This window comes from Cydia strobilella, chromosome 18 (assembly GCF_947568885.1).
Source record: "Cydia strobilella chromosome 18, ilCydStro3.1, whole genome shotgun sequence".
Taxonomy (NCBI): Eukaryota; Metazoa; Arthropoda; class Insecta; order Lepidoptera; family Tortricidae; genus Cydia; species Cydia strobilella.
This window is the reverse complement of record NC_086058.1, coordinates 9,154,588-9,173,002: the sequence shown is the minus strand read 5'-3', so window position 1 is coordinate 9,173,002 and position 18,415 is coordinate 9,154,588. Positions and strand designations below refer to the sequence as shown.

At 39.0% G+C, this 18,415-nt stretch overlaps 1 protein-coding gene across 2 annotated transcripts in view; it reads right to left on the bottom strand.

Annotated features, from left to right (window-relative positions):
- Positions 1–1,050: 1,050 nt before the first annotated feature.
- LOC134749719 (semaphorin-1A) overlaps positions 1,051–18,415 on the bottom strand; it is a 427,168-nt gene continuing 409,803 nt past the window's right edge. Inside the window, exons 4-17 of one of the 2 annotated variants that reach the window (XM_063684737.1) lie at positions 15,266–15,461; positions 9,782–9,886; positions 6,709–6,797; positions 6,150–6,291; positions 5,742–5,944; positions 5,514–5,659; positions 5,342–5,424; positions 4,998–5,226; positions 4,622–4,770; positions 4,397–4,525; positions 3,784–3,994; positions 2,950–3,157; positions 1,722–1,866; positions 1,051–1,234 (exon numbers count right to left, since the gene is read on the bottom strand). In XM_063684737.1, coding sequence (XP_063540807.1) covers positions 1,795–1,866; positions 2,950–3,157; positions 3,784–3,994; positions 4,397–4,525; positions 4,622–4,770; positions 4,998–5,226; positions 5,342–5,424; positions 5,514–5,659; positions 5,742–5,944; positions 6,150–6,291; positions 6,709–6,797; positions 9,782–9,886; positions 15,266–15,461 — 1,962 coding nt within the window. In that variant the 3' untranslated portion in view covers positions 1,051–1,234; positions 1,722–1,794. The remainder of the gene's footprint in view (positions 1,235–1,721; positions 1,867–2,949; positions 3,158–3,783; positions 3,995–4,396; positions 4,526–4,621; positions 4,771–4,997; positions 5,227–5,341; positions 5,425–5,513; positions 5,660–5,741; positions 5,945–6,149; positions 6,292–6,708; positions 6,798–9,781; positions 9,887–15,265; positions 15,462–18,415) is intronic. The other variant, XM_063684738.1, reaches the window with a different exon arrangement.

Below are 18,415 nucleotides of genomic sequence, written 5' to 3'. Positions count from 1 at the left end.
CACACGACCCGTAGACTACAAAGGAGAAGTGGTAACAGAATGTATGTACAGAATGATCACAGTTACAGGTTGTAACTTACTTTGACGCACCAACAATCTAAATTGGCATGCGGCAACACTGTGCCCCTTAACGCTATGTAGGTACCTATGTATACATCACTAAATCTATAACATTATCGAATATTTAATTATCAAAACGATCCAATAATCATCTAAATACACCCATAAGAAGCACTTTAATGAATGAATAAGTTTCAGAACTTTACATATCGTTTATACACGGTAATATAATTTATATCATATTTTGTGTTTCAACTATACGTTATAATAATCGTTTACTCTAGTAGTATCGCTAGAACTCCAGAATGAGACAACGCCCTCCCCTATACTTATTAACGTACCGCTACAAATACGTAGTTATGTAAAAAGCGACTTGCGGAATCATTGCACATTTCTTTCAAGCTATTGACACAAACTTGTTCAGCCGTTACGTCTGTAGGCGCAGCAGAATATCTACCCTGCTAATTATTCCGAAAAAATCTAGGCATCGTCTCAATTTCACTGACAATAGAATCCGTATCAATGTATTTTAGTAGTTAGTAGACTAGATATTTTTGTGGCCGACTGTACCGACTCAAAGTAAATCAAAATCTGCAATGACACTCACAATTTCACATTAACTAGTCATCAACATTATTAACAAAAACTTATATCTTCGCCTAAATTATTAGTAAACTATAACTAGAGAATCTACAATTTGTTACATTATTCATCTTAATTTTACCAATCGATAATCCCGTCTTAAGAAAAAATACATTATATTTGTCACACTTCCGATCAAAACTTTAGAATGTGGGTCATCACCAGTACGTATTTATTCCGGAAGAAAAGTCCGTCACCGGGCGGCGCTTTCACTTCTGCGATAACAAAAGAGGTCTAACAATTAGAGTCGGGAACGTTCTCACTTCACTTTAGGTGGCCAGGGCCCGGCGGGGCGGCGGGGCGGCGGGGCGGCGAGGCGGCGACGCGGGGTCGCGGCGGGGCGGCGGGGCGGCGGGCGGCGGGGCGACGCGCTAGTTGCGGTAGATGTAGGCGCAGGGCTGCGGCGCGGGCGGCGGCGGCGTGGGCGGCCGCTCGCCCGACGGCGACGGGGACGACGACGGCGGCGACGGCGACGAGCTCGACCCGCCGCCGCTGCCAGTTCCCGAACCGGACCCGCTGCTGCGCTGCGACACTGGAACCAAAACGGAACATTTATACTTACAATCCTTCGTATCTTTCCGTCTCTTCCTGAAGCATCTTCAGCTCCCGCTTTAGAACAGAAAGTCCCCTTGCTAACTAAAGCCACCTCACACTAGCGTCTCTCGAGCGTCGGCGTCTAGTCAACTCTATGGATGCTGTCCGACGCGACGTTGGCGCAACTGCGCAGCGGCGCCATTTTCCATAGCGCTGACTAGACGCCGCCGCTCCAAACACGCTAGTGTGGGGTGACCCTAAGGCATTTTTGCAGAAACATCTCCATGGGACCTTCCAACACAAAGAGACCTGACCTAACCATAAGCTGACCTTCTCGTAGCGTATAATGATGTAAAACGACCTATTGTTTGTGCGTATTGTGATGGCGCATTTGTTTCCGCGCGTCTGCCCCGCTCGTTTCTCAGAGGTACACCTTTCTAGGAGTACGTAGTGTTATAGTGTTTAAGACCCTTGGACAAACTTACCCAACGTATGGTGGTGGTGCGTATTATGCTTGTGATGGTGCATCTGGTCGCGCGCGTCCGCCCCGCTCGTTTCTCAGAGGTACACCTTCTTCACGGAGCGCGTGGTCGAGAAACCGTTGTCGTTTCCGCGCCGGTAGCCGTCGCCCTGCGGTCACATGCCTGCGTTAACTGACGTGACGCCGTCATGGGTTAATGAATGGAGTGAAATGTTAGTGGATGAATATGCAGTGACAGTTATTTTTCGAAAGTTTGTTATATGCTTCATTCCCGTGCACTTATTTCCAAATGGAGGCAAACGCACGCTATTATAAACGCCGAGCCATACATTGATTAAAACGTGTTTTCGTTTTGTGGCCCTCGGGTAAAAAAAATTTGAACGATTTTGAAAAGTGTGACAACCGATGGACCGACCCTTATAATGCCAGTTGAAAAAGAGTTGTGGAATTCATCCATATTGACACGGGAATAGAGCATTTGAAACGGTTGAAAAATGATTTTAGGCGGTATTCTACGGTTCTCTTGCATTGAACAAATGGCAATAAACAAAATAAAAATATATTTGAAATCACAATATGAATCACGATTACATGTTTACATATCAAGAAAAAATACAGATAGTGTGCCGTCAATACGATCTTTATAATAAGTAAGAATATTCGCGAATTCAATATTAGCTACTTTTACTAAATCATGTGATGAATTTGAAAATAAAGAAATTTCAAAAATGTCAACGAATAATTAGGTATAACAAGACATAACAAGTATAATTCGCCAATATTTTTACACAATGAAAAGTAATAAGCAATGATTACGATTAATGAATGATTGTGAATGGTAATTAATTGATTATTATGATTAATGATAATGAGGTCTCAATAACATTTAGAATTCGCATGCAAATTTGAAGCAAGCCTATCGGTGACTGATTTTAGATTACAATGTACTTATATAAACTACAATTTTCTAAAGGTTCTAGTAGTTATTTTTTAAATCGATGCCATCGTCGATTTAAAGAAGAAAATTATAGTATTTGTATTTTGTATTCGAAAATATGCTTCGTAAATCGTATATCCATAATTAGTTTTATTGTATAAGCAAAGTGCCTCGTGGATTCGGAACGCTTGAAAGTTGCTCTAAAGCGAGGCAGTGCCATATCCGTGTTCAGTCTGATTACTTTGATTGTGCTATCTATTAAAAGCCATGCGATAGAGAAAAAAACACAACTGACATTGACCTGATGCGATCGCAGCGTGCCGAAGTTGTCGCGGCGGTAGGCGTCCGGCTGGAACTGGAAGAGCGTCTCGTGGTGCGGGTGGTACGGCGGGTGCTTGCGCAGGGTGGCGCGCGGCGACGCGGGCTTCGGCTGCGGCGCTAGCACTGGCTCCGCGTATGTCACTTCTTCCACTTGTTGGAGGAGCTTGGGTTCGGCTTGGATCCTGTGAAAAATGACGGTAAGTATTAACTTACTAAGCATTCTTTTGAACGCCACGACTCCTGCGCGGCACGTCATCGTCAACCTTGTCGGTATTCACGAAGGTTGATATAGTTGACGTCTTTGGGCGTCAAAAGGAGAGAAAGATAAGGACATATATGTCCTTATCTTTCTCTCCTGCTGCTTTATAAAGCAGCGTCGTCAATTCATGGCTAAAGAGGAGCGGGTAGCAGTAGTGTCGGTTCGATCATTTGAAAAGCATGGCATTTACTGTATTTGTGATAGTGATGCTTTTTAGAATATGATAATTTAACAAATATGAAGTTGATGTTATTGAGGATCAGTCCTTTGACGAAGACGACGATAGAACCGTCTTCTCTACTCGATATTGGCGATAAAACCGCAGAGACTAAAAATAAGAGGTATAAAGATAAGGATAAAGATATTTTATTGTGTAAATAAAGGTGCTAAACTACTTACATTGTTACTTGTATGTCGGAAAAACACATTAAACCAGAAAGATTTTATCGTCATAAAATAAAGGATCTGCGTAAGGCACTGCATTTAAACCAGCTATAAAACTTAAAAAAGTTACGATGAATAGTTACATTAAAGATTCAGATAAGTCACCTGTTAATATTCTGCCTCTGCTCGAAATACTCGTACTCGGTGTCGGGGTACGGCATGTTGTCGTCCTCGTCCTTCTTGCAGCGGCGGCCGCAGATGTAGCCGGCCGCGAAGCCGGCGCCCAGCGCGGCCAGCGCCCCGGCCGCCACGGCCAGCGCCAGCGTCTCCACGGAGTACGCCGCGGGGGGCGGGTCGGCCGCCAGGACCTCTGGACCTAGGAGGGACGTGGACAATGGAAAATCATGCTTTGGGCCTAAATTACGTACTAGTTTTCAAAACAATGAAGACACACTGTGTAACTACTATTAGGTTTTGATCTCATAATCGAGTTTTAGGTAAGCGAGGAATTAGCTAAGAACCAAGCTTCAGTGACCCAAAGCGAATCAGTGGAACACAATGCTATCATCATTTAAAAAAAAAAACTCATTAGACGTATCTTAAGTTAATAGTGATTAGTGAAATTGTTGTGATCTCACGTGTTCTTGAGGAAAACACACGGAGGATCCCGAGGATCTTGGGGCTATAGTTTAATAAAATAATATAAGCCCCTGACGCGCACCCACGGCATGATTTCACCCAGTACCTACATGAGCACGTGTGACGAAACGTTCCTTACCTTCATTATTGTTATTTCCTTTGCCCTCTTTGTCTTGTACAATGTTGATGACCTCGCCTTTGGTTTCGCCTCTAGCATCGTCGTAGAGACCGGAACTGAGACCTCCTACTGCACCGGCATCTTTGCCACCTGAAATACGGCATCGATTAAACAATGTACCTTTTAATTAGAGACCTTTTAAAGTGCCGTTTAATGAGAGATAATCCAAAGAATTCTTATACTTACTGTGCGGACAAGCGGCGTGGCTGCCGGTGCTGACGCTTTGGTAGAAAGAATTCTCGTCTAGCCATCGACTAACACCATGAGAGTTGGCACGACACCGACCGGCCTGCTTGTCCCAAGCGCAATAGGGATCTTGGAGTGCCACGCATTCCCTGAAATTCACGGGAAATACACCTCGTAAGAAATTCCGAAAGCATAGTTGGGCCGAGGAAGATCCGATTGATTAGAAATTAAATTACTCAAAAAGACCACGAATCCCGCAGATGTTACTTTACTAACTGCTGAATTTTGGTTACAATGATGGTGGTTGGGTGGATGATGGTTTTAGTATCTGATTGTAGGTACCCATGCAGTTCGTTCTTGTACTAATAATACTCACGAGCAAGAGCTGATCTTGTCACTGGAGCACCTATGGAGCCTCAAGCTGAGCACCTCCCGGTCGGACACGGCGATGAGCCGCGCGGCGTCCCGGCCGGCGCGCGCCACGCGCAGCGCGCGCACGGGCGAGCCGGCCGCGAAGGCCTGCAGCTCCTCGATCACCACCGGCACTGCGCGCTTGTTGGAGTCGTACGACGCGGCGTTGATGGCTTTTATAATCTTGCCATTATCTGTGAAAAATTACCATTGAGTTCGATCTTTCATCAGGGGCGACCTTTAACGAAAATCTGATCATTAATGTACGATGAAATATAAGTGAAGGTAGGTCGTTTCCCGGTTCCTTACCCGTTCCTATAAACAGCACATCGTACGACTTTCCTCCGGGCGTTTTCACTTGTGGGTCTACAGCGATCTGTGTAAACCGGTAGCTGCAAAATAAATGACAGTCGGTTATATTCATGTACATAATTCCAAATTCTAATTGGCACGTGCGATTCGAAAATTTCGGTATACTCACTGAAAACTGGTTCTTATGACGATAGGCTCGCCAAAGAACGCGGGTACCGCTTCATCCATCAGTGCGTGGGTTTTGATGAATTCTAGCGTCTGGTCTGGCAACTGACGCGAATCGTTGTGGCAGGTTCCCGGTCTCGGCTCGGGTACCTAAAAGACAATGCCGTGGTGAAAATTCGCAAAAATTTCTTTATATGAGATTCTGATTTCGAGTCAAAAGATTGGAATATACCTTTGCACCATTAACGGGCAACCAATTGGAGTTAATAGCATTCTGTTCTTTAAAGGTGCCCTCGAAAGTGTCAGCGATGTCCTGCATGCTGAAGGCACAAACGGCGCTTCCCGATATACTGTTAGGAGGTGTCGTGAAAGTGCCGTAGATGAGTTGGGCGCTTAAACCACCGTAAACTCCTTCTATTAACTCTGTCGTTGATTCTGAAATCAAAACAGACGGTAAATTTTTATCTAGGAATAAATCGACAAATATTTCGTAGCCCAAACGGTCTGGACGGACTTTAAAAACTAAAAGATTTGGGCAAAATTAATAAATATAACAACTATGTATAGGTATTACGCATAATAATAATCTGTACCTTCTTTTGAATTCTGCTGTTTATGAACTAAAGTAGAAAATACTTACGAATCTCATTGAAGTAGAAAGGGAAATCCCCAGCCACAGAGCAGTTGAGCCGGGACTTGAGGAAGGACGTCCACCGCTGCTTGAAGCGGTGCGGGCCGCCGCGGTCGTCGCGGCACACCCGGGCCACGCGGGAAAACACCGACTGCAAATGAGGTAAGTTAGTCATTTTATTATAAAAATATTTCCGACAAGATTTCATAAACCCATTAACTGTCAGATTAGTTGTCTTCGACGCTCTGTCGTGGTAAAGTAGGCGTATGGGTGACGTTTTTTTTACTGACAATTGGGACTTGAGGTAGAATGGTTGTATAGATTAGTATTGCATCTGGATGCATAATTTCCTTTTTCTGATATATATGTTATATTCTGTTCAATATTTGTTACATATATCTTGTCAAAATTATGCAGGGAGGAAATTATTCGAGTGGACATTTTCATAAACCATATTTTTCCTTTTAAGTCCACAGTCGCATAAATCAACATTTTTCACTCCAAGTTCACCTGTCATTAGCTCTACTATAATCGATTTATGTACAAATTTTGTAAGTTTAATGCCTACCTTTCCGCAGTTGATATATTCAACAGCTGTTTCTCTGAAGAAGAAATACACGAAGTTCCCATGTACTAATGAATTCACGAAATCGGGAGCTGTAAACAAAAACAAAACAATAAATCATTTAGTTAAGCGACTTGTCCCTAATTTAGTGCAAGTGATACACTAGCAAGTAACTGGAATAGACATACATACGAAGGGTAGTCAGGCTAGTGTCAATAATATTGCACGGTAGAGTGAACAGGGACGCAGTGGACTATGAAGCTTACAGACGCATGTGGCGTTGTTCTATGGGTGCGTATACGTTCCTAATCCGATTTAGTGATTGTTGACGCGGCAAATGTTAGTCGCGAACCGCCAAACGGGTTCTAAATTCTATTAATTTGACGGGATGTTTGACGGCGACATTGGAGAACAATCGAGTGTCCCAGACCAGGCCCGACGTAAACCGATTTAGATAACAGGCGGAAACGCACACGAAGGGTCGGTTCATATGGACCAAGCTCAAATCATACTACAGCAGAGGGTGGTGATAGGTGTCATACTGCTCAAAAATTCATCTATCCGATGTAAAATTATACTGCGTTAATAAGAATAAAATAAAAAGTACGTGTACAGCAGGTATACACAAATTACTACGAACTACTTTGGAACCATGCGTATGAGTACCTATCTACTTTTAATTTTATGGAGCTACCGATACCGATTCTAGAATATCGCACATTTCAATTGACTGTCAAGTTCGTGCTTGTTCAAAGTGATAGAGTTCTTTAAGAGAAATCTATAAAAATAGAACCTTACTGGCTTTACGAGAATTTTGTTGCGGTCTGTTTATGCGTGTGTCGGAAAGATCTTGAATAGATAAACAATGGCGGTCGTCGATTTTATACGTCTGTCCGGCAACACTAGCTTGAAATAGGTCAGCTCCCTAATATGGAAACGTATCTAGATATATGAATATAGTCCGCCTTGTTTTCGCCATCGTAAGTCTTCCATGAAATAGCTTCTTTCGGAATGGTACACGGCGAGTGTTTTATGAGTTATTTTTCATTAAAATGCGTTAAAGAAAGCCGTTACAATCGCTTCATCATTTTAACAATACTCCAGACTTTTATAATGGTTTGAAATTAATGTAGTAGTAAGTTTGAATATTGTATCTCACGTTAATTAATGTAGTTCAAATAGAATATTCTAGGTATCTCATGTTAATAAATGTAGTTCAGTTAGAATATTCTAGGTATCTCAGGTTAATTAATGTAGTTCAGTTAGAATATTCTAGCTATATAGGTATGTTAATTAATGTAGTTCAGTTAGAATATTCTAGGTATCTCAGGTTAATTAATGTAGTTCAGTTAGAATATTCTAGGTATCTCAGGTTAATTAATGTAGTTCAGTTAGAATATTCTAGCTATATAGGTATGTTAATTAATGTAGTTCAGTTAGAATATTCTAGGTATCTCAGGTTAATTAATGTAGTTCAGTTAGAATATTCTAGCTATATATAGGTAGGTATGTTAATTAATGTAGTTCAGTTAGAATATTCTAGGTATCTCAGGTTAATTAATGTAGTTCAGTTAGAATATTCTAGCTATATAGGTATGTTAATTAATGTAGTTCAGTTAGAATATTCTAGGTATCTCAGGTTAATTAATGTAGTTCAGTTAGAATATTCTAGCTATATAGGTATGTTAATTAATGTAGTTCAGTTAGAATATTCTAGCTATATAGGTATGTTAATTAATGTAGTTCAGTTAGAATATTCTAGGTATCTCAGGTTAATTAATGTAGTTCAGTTAGAATATTCTAGCTATACATACATATAGGTATGTTAATTAATGTAGTTCAGTTAGAATATTCTAGGTATCTCAGGTTAATTAATGTAGTTCAGTTAGAATATTCTAGCTATACATACATATAGGTATGTTAATTAATGTAGTTCAGTTAGAATATTCTAGGTATCTCATGTTAATTAATATAGTTCAGTTAGCCTATTCTAGGTATCTCATGTTAATTAATGTAGTTAAGTTAGATTATTCTAGGTATGTATGTTTTAATGTTTTATTTTATAGAACATGTTTAATTCTGATTCTTAGCTGTAAGTTTATGCATGTGACTAAAATAAAGAAATAAAGTATCTCATGTTAATAGGAAACACCGCTTTAGGTACGACGACGGTAGGTTGGATGCGGTAAAGAAACAGCCCTACAAGAAGATTTAACTAACTAATTACTCGTAGGTTTCATAAACCATGTCAACGTATTTCTAGTTTTAATGCAAAAGTGTTCAGTTAACCATAGCACTTCGAGAAGCTACGCTGTCTGTCGCACGCGAATCTGTTTTTGATACTAAGCTTAATCCTAAAATATCCTAGATGTAAAATCCGTAATCCACTGTCCAGATTATCATTTAATATTGCACGTAACTAATGTTCCATTCCGTGTTAGGCGCAGGTTGCTCCATACATATTCAACGCTGCGGCAGGATAATAACATTGTCCTCCACCGCGCCGTATTACACGGAGGGCGGAGGGCCCAAATCACTTGAGTATTTTAGGGTTGATTGTTACATGAAATCGGGCTCGGGTTATTCGCAGTCAGAATACTTGAAGCGGTCATTAAATACTATAGGAATAAGTGGGTTCAATTGCGTTCTGTAAGTCCGTGCTTGGAAAGTAGAAAGTCGTAGCAACTTTAGTACTTAGTCATTAGACATATTAGAAAAAAGACCTTAATATGTACCGAAAAATTAAAATCGTCGGAAGTGTAAACAATATATGTACAGTCGAAGGCAAAAATTGATCCTGACAAATGGCTCAAAAATATGTGAACACGACTTTATTGTCTAAGGTAAGAGCGTACACATATTTTTGAAACTTTGGGAATGTATATATATTTATGCCCTTGACACTGTACACTGAGCTGTAAAAGTGCATATCCACTTTTCGAATGGATTTCATTCATAAATTGGGTATACACTTTTATAGCTGAGTGTACCTACTATTTTGTATATCCTGTTTCCACCACCCTCCTCTTTTTCCGAATATTGGCACTAATGACATGCTTAAAAAAATAGTACTTACCATTTAAAGTTAGCGAGTTATATGATTCTGTTTGTAACGGCTCCCGATAAATGATTGGCTCCATGCCACTGAAGTCTGCCACTGTGCCAGAGTATAGCTCTCCATCTGAAATGTAAAAAACACGTTATCAGGCCATCAGAGTTTTTGTAGGATTTACTATGTTGTTGGTATTTTTAGATGGCAGCTGTGCCGGGCCGAGCTATAAACTATGATTACCTACCTATCTCGGTAGAGTCGAGCGCGTTGTGCCTAAGAGCCTAATAGGTTTTTTTAGGGTTCCGTACCCAAAAGGTAAAAACGGGACCCTATTACTAAGACTCCACTGTCCGTCTGTCTGTCACATGGCTGTATCTCATGAACCGTGACAGCTAAACAGTTGAAATTTTCACACATGATGTATTTCTGTTGCCGCTATGACAGAATAAAATAAATATTTAAGTGGCAATACAACAAACGTGATTTTTTTACCGTTTTGCGTAACCGTACGGAACCCTACGTGCGCGAGTCAGACTCGCACTTGGCCGGTTTTTTACTTATTCGCTGATATAATTACGCAAAAATTGGCTTGTAAAAGTATGAAAGATGCAAAGTATGGAGAAGAATAAGATTAAAAATGTGCTTCTATGAAATATCTAAGACATTTACTTATTACAGAAATATTGATAGGCTGTGCATGTTTTACCTGAATATCGAAAGTAGAAAACGTTGCATTTATATCCTAAAAGACGTTGCTTTTACCTAAAGTTAACTTTGCCTAAGGCTAAGAAAAAAGCTGCCTGCAAACTGACAAACAATTCTACATTACTTTATTGCCAGCATCAATTTAAAGTCCACATTGTTTAAGTACACCATTACATTCAGATTTAATCCCACTAAAGCCTCCTATGAAAACCAATAATTCAATACGCGAGCACTAGCCTACCAGCAGTGCGTAATAGGACACGATTTACGTGACTTGAATATGCTGTCGGAGTTAATTAGCCAATGACGTAATAGGAAATGGCTGGAGCTACGGGCTGTAACTGCGTTAGTGGTGATTTTGTTGCAATTATGGATTGTTAACTGGGCAAAAATGTATAGAGAGTATAATTCTAATTTAAAAAAATACACACACAAACAATATACACAACCTAACGTTATATACAACCACCCTATATAATCTGATCCCAAAACTGCCCGCTTAAAAATGATCAATTATGGTATGGATCATGAAACAAAAATATAGCCTAGTAGTGTCGGGTTACAGGTTTTTAATGTTTTATTGTACGTTGTGTGATTATCGTTGTTTCCTTTTTTGTAATGCTGATGAATAAGTTATTATATCGTAGACAGAAAATGCACTAATCAGTAGTTGGTATAGTCATTAGCAATACAGCCAATAGTAACAATCTCAACCTACTCGTATACTACCTTTAAATCTCCGTTATAATAACCAGTAGAAGCACGACTTTAATGGCTTACATAAATTTATATAATCCTATCCGAATGGAGGTGTTATAGTGCCAGAGATAAACGGACAAATATGGGCATGCATTGTCAAGATCGTTTATAAACTCCCACTCAATACAAGTATTCAAGTTGTATTGTGTGACGGCAGCATATCACACAATTATAGTGGCCGCATATGAGCAACACCAGATCATGGCTCTAGTTCGGACGTCCCCGGGGAGTCGCTTCGCTTAATTGGACCAGATCAATAGGAGATAACTAACCGTGTCCACGTAATGGACGGCCCTGAAATGTGTGTGTGGGCGTACCAATGTGTGGAATAAAAATATACGTGTGTGCGGGGACAGGGTTAGCGGAACTTTAGTGTGTAAATAATAAAGTTCTCGAGAGCGGCGACGCGAACCTTTTTTTTGTAGTGCGGTTAAAAGTTAAGCAATTTACTGAAAAGCCCTAAATGTAACGGCACCGGCCGTGCTGCTACGAGTATGGCTCCAGGCGAATCGTTTGTTTCATTTGTATTGCGGACCTTTTTATAAATTTCAGATACCGACTTAACGAGTTAAGAAGAAGAGTTTTCCCCGACGTTAATAACGTTACATAAGATGCAGCTTGTAAGGAAAAATAAAATTATTTGGATTAGAACAGGAAACAGCCAACAGGAAGAGTGGCAGACATTACACAAACGATATTCTATTGCCACTCTTCGTTAACAGTAAACAGTAAAAAACGAACAAAATCAAATTGGTATAAAATGGGTATATAAATAAGTAGACATTCATATTACAAATTAAATTATATTCTATTGCCACTCTTCGTTAACGTAAATATTTAAAATCTAACGATCATGGTTGTTGAACGGAATTCTACTAAGCAAATTTATTTATTCCATCAATGGCCGATTACTTAGTATTATTAAACTTTACACGTCTCTTCTAAACAGATTCCCGTGATAAATGGGTGCGAATTTTACTGGGGTCGTTAATGCAAGGAAGATTGTACAAAGGGACAGATCGACGGTAATTGATGGTGTTTTCCCTGTGTACAGAAGTATTTTGTATTAGGAAAATGTAAGCATCTCATCTATCTAACATATAGGCAGAATTTATTGAAATCGAATACGAATAGTAAACGTCTTTTTATGTATTTAATTAAAAATATACTGGGTGGCTAAAAAATAAGCGCATTCCCATTGCCAGGGAGGTTTGGGGATTATACTGAGCAAGTTTTATTATGAGACCAATCACGAAATCGCAAAAAAAAATTAATTACCCTGCCATAGAAAATGGACCAGCCAGTGTATGAAACAGCCAAATTTTTTTTCGCGATTTTGGGGGTGGGGAAAAGTTGCTCAGTATTATCCAAAAAACCTCCCTGGCAACAGTGGCAACGAGAATGCACTTATTTTTTAGCCACCGTGAATAATCACTATATAATGCAAATGCAAATTGTCTTTACTATAAAAAAGGCTTAAATATTTACACCCAGCGGTAAAAGTGCGTGGCCACTTTATGAATTAATTTAATAATAAAAAATAACAACATCTACATTACCAAATTTTTTACATTCACTTTCAATCCATTTACCCTATACTAAAGTTTTATACATACAAAATATTAATAATAATGAATTAGAGCTTTTAAAATTCCTTACAGGTAATCTCTTTTATGATACTGGTTTATTAGTGTCATGTCTCATTCTCATGGTCTTTACACTTTATAAACCAGCCTACTAGGAGTTGCTGAGTCAGCTCACCCATTATACGGTTCGATCGCTTCGCAAACTGAAGCACTTGGCACGCAATACTAAACCGAATTGCAAAATGGCGGCGAAGTAGCCTGCTATACTTACTACCGAATACTTTAGGTTTCTATTGGTAATACAGCTTTTATTACTATATAGAAACGAACTAGAGTTATACGTCAACAATTATTGTGTTTTATTGACAAGGAAAAGTTTCAAACAAAGAACCAATCTGCAGAAAATACGCAATACAATTTTATTGTTGCCGCAAAATGTAGCTCGGCAAAATTTTTAATCCTATTCGATTTTATTTCAGACAGATATTTTGCGAAATGTACAAATAACCGGTTTTTAACAAAGTTTGTGATGTCAGTTATAAAATAGGATTCTCCGATGAGTACGACCTCGAGAACTGTATAAATCTTTCATGAGAAAATCCTAGGTGGAAATATCTCGGCTACCCCGCGCATGTCCGTCAGAGCTTTAATGCACGAGAATCCAGTTTTAAAAATTGTCTGTTTCTAGAAAATTCGTAGTTATAACATACGATAGTGTAGTCACGTTGGTAAGCGTAGGAGCATTCCTTTTCAATGTCGGGTTCCTTACAATGCAACAATGAGGGCCTATTGTGCGCCAGTAGACTGTGAAAGTGGGTTCAATTGATATGAAAAAAGATTTTCCTTTCCTTAATTTTCTTACAATGGAATTTTATTATACGAGATATCCTAGACGCGTATGTCCTTGAGGGCTCTCTGTGGCTTATTCTAAGCCAGATATTTTCTTCTGAATATTGATGGTCTTTGGATGTACTCTTGAGAAAACTTAACATTTGGCAGTATCTAATTGCTTATGAGGGTTGATGAATGGATATTAGATACTCTTTCACGCAAAATTTGCTGATCGGATTTGTGTGAAACTTTGCACATGATCAGTTCTGATGCGAACAGTGCCAACAATAAGTTACTAATGTTTTATGTCTGACTCTATTAAAATAACTTGGGTATTTAGTAGTTACTGGAGTATGATAGTTAAAACACTAGTGTACGTGGTGAATAATATATTGTAAGTGACAACAGACATCAGTACAAAAATATACCTAAACAAACCGTTTCTCTGATAATTTAAACGGGTGTCATATATGTGCAGGGTTACTGATGCGCCAGCATACACACAATGCAACCTTCAATACTGTTTGCATTCAACACCAGTCGCCTAAAATCTCCGTTAGAAATTGATAACTCGCCAAGTTACTAGGATCACCAATAACAACTAGCTAGTTCCTATTAGGCTCTGTCGCAGTGCCTGTCTAAGCTTCCCATAGTAGGATTGTCGAGAACAGGCCTAATTGGTAAGAGCGCTTAGCGCAACACGGACCGTCATCCCCCATTAGCACTGGGACGTGCGAACTGCTATGAACGGTGGGATCACACACGAAAATTTCGACTAGTTTTCGACTATCCAATAAAGTAGAAACCTTTATTCGTGAAACATCTATGGCAAAAACGGCAGGCAATTGATATTTAGATACACTGGAGATACAAAGGAAAACAGATGTTTCATACACTGTATTCATTAATTACCTGCTATATGATTTCGGCTGTGTGAAATTTTAGATAACTAATTTGATTTATGAAATAAAACTATGAAAACGGATTATATCGCGTATATTGAATTTATAATACATCCCGACGTTTCGAACTCTTTACAGCGTTCGTGGTCAACGGGTGAGAACTTTTTTTTTTTTTTATCGCGTATATATATATATCTTTGAAAAATAATTATAGTGTATAACTAGCCTTATGAACCGATTTTGCATGTACAACCAGCCTTAAAGTTTGTAGTCTATGATTGTTCATTATTTTAGTATGTGGGTATTTTTGCATTTTGTAATTTTTCCTCAGTCACCCGTTGACCACGAACGCTGTAAAGAGTTCGAAACGTCGGGATGTATTATAAATTCAATATACGCGATATAATCCGTTTTCATAGTTTTATTTCATGAGTAACTATCGCGTTAACCGAAGACAATATTAATTTGATTTATTTTATTTATTTCCAAATATGCAAGTTTACAGTTCTAAACCAAGTTAAAATCTACTAGTTTTACAGTTCTAAAACTAGTAGATTTTAACTAGAGATTGATGATTCCACAGACAAACTTATTGTTGAGTTTTGTGGGGCCATGCTTATAACATACGATTAATAAATCAAATAAGTAATAAAAAAAAGGAACGAGGTCTACTAGTGCGTCGCTAGTAATAGTTACCCACTTGATACAAATATTTATAAACTCACCAGCCCAAACAGCCGTAGAGTTGTGCTCCGGATCGTACGGGCAGACAGCTTGGCCGGATTTCTCCTTCTCCATGTGGTACGAGTCCCGCTGCACGCCGTACTCGCGGCAGAAGGGCCGGAAGCTGTTGGTGCCGCACACCAGGAGCCTGCCCGTGCCCAGGGACACGAGCACACGGATGTAGTTTTGACAACTCTCCTGAAAACAACATTGAGGGTTTTTAATGCGAGTAACATCTACTTAAAGTTAAAAAAATCTTCACTGATTTCTAAAACATAAGTCTATAAAAAATTTAGACCAATCGAATAGTCGCATGTTATTCGTAACGAGTTGTTTTACTAGACCATAAACTCATAAACACTAGAAAAACACCGTAACTTCTGAAGCGTCTAACTACCGAAGAATCACTAGCACCAATAACTTTTTGTATGTCTAAGGTAGATAAAAGTAAGAGTCAAATGAAATAGGGATTAACTATTTTTTTCTCACGAGTTACGATTTCGTTACTGGTGACGTTCATTGTGACCTTTTTCTTAAGTGGGCCCTTATGTGGCTGGCTTAAATGATGACGAATAAACCCAAATCTCATTATTAAATAACATCAACAATTCAATTAATGTTAGTAGGTATTTATTAGTAGGTAAATGTAAGCTAAGACAGGTAAGGCGTGACACGTGCATAGATCATTTGATTGCATTTGCACTTCCATCCTTTAGATGTCTGCGCAGGATAACTCTCATACGTGGGGACTGATAGATGAGCGGATTTTGGGGTTCGGTCTCTACAACAACATGGAGCGATTCAATTACAATTAATTTAAGGTTGCATTAACAGTAAAGTTAAATGTTACTAAAGTTTGAGTTAAATATTTAATTAATATTAAATATTTCCAAGGTGTGAGTTGTAAAATTCGAAACAAATCATAATGCTTAGAGTATGTTTGTGACTTTGACATATAGACGTGTTTTTCTCTATATATGTATAGGACTTAACTTAATGTTCGCTTCTTGACATTGCCCTACACCGGCGTTCGGCTGAGCTACCTTGTCCGAGAAATTGACAGCGTTGCATGTCACGCTAGTTAACGTAAACAGAAGTAATGAGTGTCTAAATAGTGTGAAGTTGCGATTGACGTTGCGTGTAGCTCATTAAATGAAAACATTCCTAGACTAGCTTTATTTTCGGTCCCCGCTTCAACTCGTGGTGCATTGCCCACATCGGGCGCTAGGCAGAACCCACCTTGTCCGAGAATTTGACAGAACTGCCATTCACGCTAGTTGACGTTGATAGGCGTCGTCAATGCCTGAATAATATTAAGGATTAGACCATGGATGTAAGTATAGGGAGGTAGATATGGCACCAGGCGCTCGATCGTGAGCCATCAAATATAGGTTCCGGGAACTATATTGAGTAAGTCGTACGGCTGACGCCAATATGTCAAGTTTGTCAAAATCATCTACTAAATATTGCCTGCATTTTAGTTTTGTCAACTATGAACGTCACGCGTCTATTATTAATGAAAGGTCATTGGGGTAGACGATGTGCGATGTGGCTTATTGAATAAAAATATTTCGTGACTACTGCTATACACCGCTTCATATCATCGTTCGTTGCTGTCATTGGGCAGTCGGCTAAAGCCATTAAGGCCGAGTGTTTGACAGATCTGCCATTCACACGCTAGTCATCGATCAACATTTGAAACGTCATAATTTATAAACACAAACCACTTACATACTTATACACCATTTAGTTACCTAAAGTTTAACGGAAAACAATGAAACGTACGATTGTCAATGTACCTGTGCACTCACTAATAGTGTCTGTGTTCTAGATGGAGTCGAGCAAGAGTATATACTATAATAAACAAAATTTAACTTATTAACTAGTTGTATAGAGTTAGATCAAGACAAATCTGCAACGATTTAGATAGCACACGCAGTGCAAGTGTTATTTATACGTCATCATTTTATAAGAAGTTTGACGTTTAAAATAACACTTGCACTGCGTGTGATATCAAAATCGTTGCAGACTAAATAGGTCTAACTAGGATGCTGTTAAGCAATAATGTGTCAACCCACATTAATATTGCAATAGTCAAAGCATTTACCCTAAAAGTTGACATTTTATTGCAAAATGAATGTGGGTTGAGATATTTTTGCTAAACACCATCCGGATGTACCTATGCACTCACTAATAGTGTCTGTGTTCTTGATGGAGTGGAGCGAGAGTACTATAATAAATAAATTTTATTTTTATGTGGGTTGACACATTATTGCTTAACAGCATCCTATACAAGTTAATAGGTTCATGACATCAACCTACCGACTGCGCCAATGCCGTATCAAAGATTCATAATAGGTATTCTAGAATGAATATATGTATCATTACTCATTGCTTCATTAAACTATATTAACAAGCAGATTGTGTTCATGTAAATTAAAGTAGTTAACCCAAATGGAACTAGATGATACCCACCAATTTAAACTAGTCCGGAAATTAGTTCGCCGAAAGACGAAGAAAATGGGAGAAGCCGCATCAAAATTAGTTTAAATACCTATTATGCGAACGTTAGAAGTTTTAAACGTATTCAAATTGCATTCCGTACTGACACTTTTACATACAAACTAGTGTTCTGCTAGGTGGTTTTTTTGGCTTTACTATTTTGCAATTAGTAATTTTGAGCATCAGATATCTTTGGAATATCTAAAGGTGCTTATTTCTAGCACAATCTTATACTTTAACATAAAGCAACTTGTTTCGCCTCGCTACACCTTCGGTAGGCGATACAAGATGTCGTGAGATTATTCCGTCGAATCTGACGGCTTTGAAACCGTAATCCCCAACAATGAAGACATCCATGCTATATTAAATTGAGATAATAGAGATTATACCGGTTGCCGCAGCCCGCTGCAAACATGTGTTTGTGAACAATAGCTATTCAGTTGGCTTATTCTAGCTAAGAAACTTATTGACTCCTCTGACTAGCTACATAATACCTCTATTGTTTTATTCACGCTAGCAGCAAATAGAAGCCAGTTCATATTCTTGTATGTACTTACATATTTTATCGCATGCGTTGAAGAATGTACTGAAAATTTACTGGAGCGAATTTAGTAAACGGTGTGCCTCAAAGCAATATTGGTTCTATTGTT